Genomic DNA, 8,158 nt, shown 5'->3' with positions numbered 1-8,158 from the left:
ACTGAAAGACCCACATTTTGGTGCTATTCTTTGACTGACTTGGGACTGTAGGTGAGGGATTATATCTTTCACTCATGCTGTGAAGTTATTTCTGAAATGATATTATTAAGTACCATCAGGGACAAGGTGTAGTTGAAGGAATGCTTAAGAATTTAATCAGTATTTAAAATGCCCCAGTCTACTTAATCTGGCAAGTGTACACATTAGTTTTAAGGGATTTGGTCCCCAAATGATTTCATGATATCCAAGTAAAATGAATATGTGTATATTTATTTCCTTGAGTGATTACTAAGCCTCTCAAATATTAAATGTGGACTTATATAAAATGAGTAGGTGTAAGAAGGCGAATCCTAAAGACAAATAGTTTAAACCAATGAAGAATTTCTCTGGAAAGAATAAAGAGTAAGTGACTAGGGGTAGGAGAGGAGCAGGAAGGAAGGGCGGATGAAAGCTTCCTCGCCTAATCGTTTATAAATTGTTGTTAAGAGACAAAATTCTCTCTATGCCCAGATTATGTAATTTATCCAAAGTGTGCAGGCTCTTCTGTTCAGCAGTGCTGATAACGACCCTAATAGTTTAATTACAACTTGCTGCTCAAGGAGATAAACAAGGCTGTTTGCTTTTTAAGCCAGGGGTTACAATTACTTTTAAGGGAGGGGGAAAGGAGCATCTGTGAGTAGATCTTATTGTGTCAGGAAAGCAACCTCAAACCAGCTGGAAAACAAAGCCCTGGGAGTGAGCAGCCGCCACAAAATTAGAGCAAAACCTCCTGATCTGAGCAGTGGAGCAGTAGGCGGGAGGCGTAGTAAACAGGCGTTGCACGTAGGTGGGCAGGGATAGAAAAGTTTTTGGAGGCCCGTCAGTGAGCACTTTCCCTGGGATTCCATCACCAAAGGACTGAGCACCGCCACCCTCCACCCCCCTCAGCTGTCCAGCTCATTGTCAGGTGTCTGTCACACAGCCCTCAGCTTCAGCACCACCAAGAGGACAGCTCCCCAACCAAAGAACACAGCCCTCAGCAACCGCCCTCCCTCATTGACAAACATCCTTCCCACCACATTTCTTTCTTACTGTTGTCTTTCTTGACACTGTGCTTTTAAGGGTATTTTCTAAAGGACATTTGGAAGGGACTGGGAGCTTGTTTGGCCTGTTTATTTCCAGATGAAAAGGAGACGAGTCCTCTCTGAAAAGTCCAATCTTTTCATTGGCTTCCAGAGCAATTTAACCAGAATAAAAGACTGCAAGTCACTGGCTTGAATCTGGTGGCAGAATGGTTCAGCCTAAGCCAGCACTAACAGAAACTTGAAACTCTTTTTTCAACCTTTGTTTTGTTGTAAAAGCACCAGTAGTAGGTGAACAACCTTTATTAAGTGTCTCCTTAGCCCCTTTCCTTCTCTGCTAAGCCAAAGATGTTCAGGGAATATACCGGAGTTTGGTAAAAAAAAAAAAAAAGGAGTGATCCTTAATATCTCTGGGTTGGAAACAACCTTGATCCTAAAAGGAACTCTTCTCAGTCCTTTCCAAGAACTCTCACAGTCATATTCTGAATCTAGAACATACAAGTGAAGGATTAATAGTTCCAATGGAGACCACAGGCTACTACTGTATGTCACAAAAACTATCAAAGCTTCCTCCAATGAAGTCTTCTTTCCCCCAGTCACAAATCCATAGGCAAACATTCCAGAAGTGACAAGAAAACAAAGGGTTTAAAAAAAAAACCCCAAATCACCAAAATAGGAAAAGTTACACTCCAAAGAAGTTGGCTACTTTGGCACACTCAGTTACCATCCCACCAGTCATAGGATATGGTTCTTTAGCAAATACATCTCATTTCTCTATGTAGAGCTTTCTCCTTCATTCAGACTTCTCAGTAGTGAGTAAAATAGTCATTATTTGAAATTTCTCTTTGCTCCAGCATGCACATACACACATATATTTTGCTTGATTCAGTTCCATTTTCAAGGGTTTAGTTTCCTAAAGAAAAAGATATCCTTTTCTTCTTAAACTTATTTTGAAGGAGGATTTTCAGGAAAATGCCCACTCTTTTTGCCTTGGAGTTGCTAGAATAGTAAGGAATTCTAGAAAGGAAGAGACACAAACTTGGGGGGCGGGAGGCAGGGGGACTTAGCAGTCTTTTAGAAAAGTTAGTGGTGAACAACTTCCTCCTGGTGACAGGGACCCTGTACTAGGATAGGAGAGGGCAAGGGCGGTCTGCCCCTGAATCTGGAGCAACAGCAGCATCAGTGGAGACAGCGAACACTGATGCGTCCTTTCAGGCAACCCTGACAGGTCTCAGCGGACACAGTTTGACTCCTTGAATCCCTCAGTCCTTTCTGTGGCTCCTTTCTTCCTTCTTTCCTCCTTCCTCCCTTCCTTTTCCTTCCCATCCTTCCTGTATCCGCCTCTCTTCTCCTCCCCATGCTTCTTTCCCTCCCTCCTCCACCTCAGTTGCCCTTTTCACTTAATCCCATCTGGGCCACCTTGGGTACCAGTCCCACTGACAGCTTCCCATCACCCCACGTGTATCCCACAGACCATCTTATTACTATCATCACGATGGTTGCTTGCCAACTGCTGGGTCCGGTTCCCAGCTGTTAAACCCCACCCCCTCCTCTCTCCTCACTCCAAAGCCGCAGCAGTGGTAACAACCCAGCAGAATCACCAGAGTCTGAATGGCACCAACAAGTTCCACCCGCGGTAGCAGCCCCACCAGCAAACCACACCGGCGGAGCCTTGCCAGCCCCCTCCGCCCACAGCCGGCGGCGCTCGGGCAGGCTGACCCCGCGCTCCAGGCTACGCCTACGATCATTGTTATCGGTGACAGCACTCTCCTCTCTTCAAGGAAGGGGGAAGCCCGGCGTGTGATTCCCCGGCGGATGCAGGGATCCACGCGCTACCCTCCCCCACCTCCGCAAAACACACACACACACACACACACACACACCTCACCCGGCACACAAAGAGAGCGAGTGCGCGCCGGGGACCAGCTGGGTAGGAAGTGGGGCGGGATGGGGCGGGCGGCGGGGTGGGGTACCAAAGGAGGGGCTGCGGGCTGAGCCAGCCGGGGAGGAGGGCAGGAAGCGGGGTGGGGGAGAGAGCGGGGCACGCGCTCCGTCCTCACCTGCCCCCAGGTTAAAGGAGATCCTGGCCTCGGCGAGGTACGGCGTGTCGCTCTTGGAGCGGACTCTTCTGATGGGCCGCCGGTCTATATCGTCCTCCGAAGATGCCGCCATTAAGGTGGGAGGCAGGAGCAGGGTCGCCCGGCGAGCTGAGAGGGAGAAGGAGATGGAGAGAGAGAGGGAGAGAGGCGGAAAAGGGGAGGGGGGGAAGGAAGAGGCTCTCACACAGGGAAGGGGGGAGGGGAGAGGGGGATGGGAGAGGGAGGGAAAGGGGACGGGGAGGGAGGGGGGAAGAGAGGGAAAAAAGAAAAAAGAAAAGGAGAGAGAAAGAAAGAGAGCAAAAGAGAGAAAAGGGTGAAGGGAGAGAAAGAAAACCCGTTAAGGATTTGTGGACTGGAGCAGAGATCATGCTCTCCCTGGCTGGCGCTCGCCCCCACCCCCCCCCCTCACCCCCAGCTCCTCTCCCAGCCCCAGGGCCAACGGGTTGGTGCTGCAGACGGACGGCCACCCCGCCTCCTGCCTGCAGCCCCGGGTTGCAGCTCTTGGCCCAGAGAGGCGGATGCGAAAGGGAGGACTCCAAAGATGCCCAGTCAGCACTGTGTCCTCTCCCGCCAAATGCACTTACCCATGCTTCTCAAGTGCACACGAGGGTCTCCTTAACCCCCAGGATCGTCTGGTCCAAGGATGCCCAACCAGACAGCCCAGCTTCAGCTTCCCTTGCATGCCATTATTAGTCCTGGGGTGCAAGCCTAGTCCCAGTTGGTCAGGGAAGAGAACAGGCTGGAGTACCCCTGTGCACCCTTTTCCCCAACTCTGGAGCTCAGATAGAGATGGAACCAGATGTAGAAGCATGTACAACTTTAGAGGCAGGTTGCCTGTAAAGTTTCTAGATTTGCTATTTTGAATGTAGACTAGTATGTGCTTAGGTGCTCAGTGGTGTCCAACTCTTTGCGACCCCATGGACTGCAGCCTGCCAGACTCCTCTGTCAATGGGATTCTCCAGGCAAGAATACTGGCGTGGGTTGCCATGCCCTCCTCCAGGGGATCTTCCCAACCCAGGGATCCAACCCAGGTCACACACACTGCAGTTGAATTCTTTACCATCTGAGCCACCAGGGAAGACTAGGTATATTCACCAAGAATTGAGTGGCTTTTCTTTTTTTTTTAAATGTGGACCATTTTTAAAGTCTTTATTGAATTTGTTATAATATTGCTTCTGTTTTATGTTTTGGCTTTTTGACTGCCGGGAATTTGGGATCTTAGCTCTCCCACCAGGGATCAAATCTGCACCCTGTACTTGGTAGGCAAAGTCTTAACCACTGGCTTGCCAGTGAAGTCCCCCAGCGGCTCTCTTAGCACTACTGATTTTGGGGATATGTTCATCTCTATGGAAGTACCCATTCATTTTCACCTTCAAGTTTTGATTTGGTGATTTACAGCATGCACAGTGGTCTTTGGATTGGGCCTGTAGTCTCTGTAACTCTGTATCGTTGTTTTTGAAGGACAGGCTGAAGATCAAGGGCACCTCATGTTTCTTTGAATGTCTGCACTGCAACCTTCCCATGTTATATAGTAGGAACAGCTAGAAAGGTTTCTGGAGTGTGCGTCAGAATGGTTTTGATGCTCCTACTGAACCTATTGATGGGCTCAACTCTTTGATGTTTGTCTTCTGGCAGCTTCAGTCACCTGGTCTTTTGTGGCCAGATGTTGCCACATTTCTTTCTAACAGGAGCCCACCTGGAGTACACAGATAAATGTTACCTTCATTCCCTTCCTGCTACAAAGGAAATCTCAGTGTCAAGTCATGCCCTTCAGTCTCAGAGGATGAAGTGCCGCTTCAGCGCTGCAAAACTTCCCTCTCCACTTCAGCTGTCAGTTCTAACTCTCATCCTGTATCCTTGCGCCCACCCTAGACTCTTCAGTCTCTTCACATTGGTCTCTTACTTCACACATAGGTAGTAACTCTTCATCTGCTGTCTCCTTGATGCTTCTTCAGTCTCCACCATACGGTTTCTCTCCCCGTCTATTTAACCTTCCCATGGAACTCTTGGCCCCAGAGTCTCCATTTTTCACTCCTAATCCCCTCCTTGTATCCCTACCTCTACTTTTTATTCCCACCACTCAGTCACTGTTACTTTAAAGGTCACCAATAGCCTTCCCCATTTCTTTCCTGAGTAATGTATCCTTCTTGAAATAATCCTTTCCTTTGGCCTCCCTGTACTAGACTACCTTCCTAATCACTGAATTTCTCATAGTTAGCCAACTTCCAGCATTTACTTTTAAATTACTTATCCTGGCTTTCAGGGCCCTTTACAACCTGATTCCCATCTGTCTTTCCTAACTCGTCTCCCATTGTTTCCCTCCAGTCTGTTCAGAGTTGTCCCCACAAGTCTGACTCGTTTCTTCATCTGCACCTTTCCTTGTGTTGTACACCACAAATTTCTTCCCAATGAGCTTTCCATGTTCTCCCTCAGGAATGTGAGATGACTGGCCCACTAGTCTTTGGCATGAATCCAGTACAGAGTAAATGCTCAAAAGGAGAGAAGAGGGAAGCAAAGAGTAAAGGAGAGTTGTACAACTAATGGGTCAATGAGTAGCTGAAATGGGGACAAAATCCATTTCTACCTGGTTTCAAATCCTGTACTTTAACCAGTATATTGATTTGCTAAGTGTATATATAATATATATATTTTGGTTGACTATCCACATTTTAAATTCATTTTTCTATGATATTTGTCTCCTTATTATGTCCCATTTGTCTCTGTTAAACATAGACTAAAAATGGATGCCTCCCATCCCAGGAGGCACAACAGGGGTGTTTGGCTCATGAAATGAACAATGAAGGTTAATGCTTTTAGATGACTAATCAGGCTGCAAACCAATATCATGATCACAACATTTAGGTTCAAGCTCTTGAGGAAGTGCAAAAGTAAGGAAACACACTGTGTGAACTACACACTGTATAACTATGCCTGCATGCAGAGTTGCTTCAGTTGTGTCCGATTTGTTGTGACCCTATGGACTGTAGCCCGCCAGGCTCCTCAGCCCATGGCATTCTCCAGGCAAGAATACTGGAGTGGGCTGCCATTTTCTACTCCAGGGGATCTTCTCAACCCATACCTCTCTTTGAATGAATGCAGTGCTATTATTATTATATTATTTTGCCTGCGCCACATGGCATGAGAGGGGCCTTACTTCCTTAAGCAGGGATAGAACTTGTGCCCCTGCAGTAGAAGCCCTGAATCTTAACCACTGGAGCACCAGGAAAACCCCTAATGCAGAGCTGTTTGATTATTCAAAAAGTTTGGGATTCCCCATGCTCTCGACTTTTCGTTCATCAGCGTTGCCATTATCAAAAAACAATAAAGTCATCTTCAGCTTTCTAGTCTTTTCTAGTCTTAGCTTTCTCTGTTTCTTAGATATTACTTAATAATGGTTCTTGACATCAAGAAATACATCTTTGAATTTCTGCTCTTATTCATGTTTCAGAGGATTAGGAATGTAATATTGCTACTATCTTAAGTTTACTTTTCTTCACAAGAGTTTAAATGTTCTTTTATATTATCTCTATCATGTGGACCAGTATTATTAAAATAATTCTAGATAGATATACTTTTTACAAAAGGGACATTAAAATGCTACATCCATCTGCACGCGCATGTTCTTGAATTATTTTATGCCATTTTCATTTCTGACTATTTTCTTCCATTGTTTGGCTTCCAAAGTTTGCTGTCTTCTTTGTCTCGTCTGTGTTTTCCCATTATCTTTTTTCACTTTGCCTCTTTTATTTCCTCCCGTCTTTTGAGGGAGGAAATCCTTTTAACAAGTCCCTTACAAAGTCAATCCCAGCTCATGTATCTCTCTCTTATCCTGTATGAAGGATTCACTCCTCTATGAGGGCTCATTCCAGTGTTTCCACAGTTTTCGTTCTCTGTGAATCCTTTCACAAACATGACTCTTGTCATAAAATATCTGACTGACTAACGTCAGGGGAAGAGCCCTGGGGTGTGCACTGGGGGTGGTGGGTGTTGCCCCAGTCCGGCCACTACTGCAGTGAGCACCACTGGGCATTCACTGTCACCTCAGCCATAGAAGTGCAAGGGTCGTCTGGCGCAAAAACAGACACACAGGTCGATGGAACAGAATAGAGCCCCAGAAATGGACCCACCCTTACACAGTCAATTAATCTATGACAAAAGAGGCAAGAGTATACAATGAGGGAAAGCCAGCCCCTTTAAGCAGTGCTGCTGGGAAAACTTGAGAGCACCTGCAAAAGAATCAAACTGGACTACTTTCTCATATTATCTATAATAATAATCTCAAGATGGATTAAAGGCTTAAATCTAAGACCTGAAACCATAAAACTCCCAGAATAAAACATAGGAGGTATGGCCTTTGACATCAGTCTCAGCAATATGTTTTTGGATATGTCTCCTCAGGCAAGGGAATGAAAGCAGAAATAAACAAATGGGATGGCACCAAACCAAGAAGCTTTTGCACCATGAGGGAAACTATCAACAAAACGAAAGGCAGGCTACTGAATGGGAAAAGACATTTGCAAATGATATGTCTGATAATGGTCCCAAATATACAAAAAGCTCATATATCTCAACATAAAAAATAATCAACTCAATTAAAAAATAAGCAGAAGATGTAAACAGGTATTTTTCCAAAGTCATACAAATGGCCCGTAGGCCCATGGAAAGATGCTTAGTATTAGCAATCATTATGGCAATGCAAGTCCAAATCACAGTGGGATAGCACTTCACGCCTGGCAGAGTGGTTTTTACTGGGGAGACAACAAATAGCAAGTTTTAGGAGAGGATATGGAACAGTGTGAAGGTTCCTCAGAAAACCGTAAATAGAACCAGCGCACAACACAGCAATTCCACTCCCGGGCACTTGTCTGAAGAAGACAAAAACATGGATTTGAGGGGATATGTCCAACCCTACGTTCACGGCAGCGTTGTTTACAGTGTGAAGAATATGGGAACAGTCTGGGTGCCCATCGGTGGATGAATGGACCGAGAAAATGTGGT

At 46.0% G+C, this 8,158-nt stretch overlaps 1 protein-coding gene across 1 annotated transcript in view; it reads right to left on the bottom strand.

The window, feature by feature from the left end:
* Positions 1-297: 297 nt before the first annotated feature.
* The window catches only part of LOC138984943 (phosphatase and actin regulator 1-like), a 29,628-nt gene continuing 21,767 nt past the window's right edge, over positions 298-8,158 (bottom strand). The window contains exons 2-3 of the mRNA XM_070360949.1: positions 3,122-3,268; positions 298-350 (exon numbers count right to left, since the gene is read on the bottom strand). Coding sequence (XP_070217050.1) covers positions 298-350; positions 3,122-3,268 — 200 coding nt within the window. The remainder of the gene's footprint in view (positions 351-3,121; positions 3,269-8,158) is intronic.

The sequence above is a fragment of the Bos mutus genome, chromosome 23 (assembly GCF_027580195.1).
Source record: "Bos mutus isolate GX-2022 chromosome 23, NWIPB_WYAK_1.1, whole genome shotgun sequence".
In the NCBI taxonomy this organism is placed as follows: Eukaryota; Metazoa; Chordata; class Mammalia; order Artiodactyla; family Bovidae; genus Bos; species Bos mutus.
Note: the sequence above shows the minus strand (reverse complement) of the source record. Positions and strands in the feature narration are given on the sequence as shown.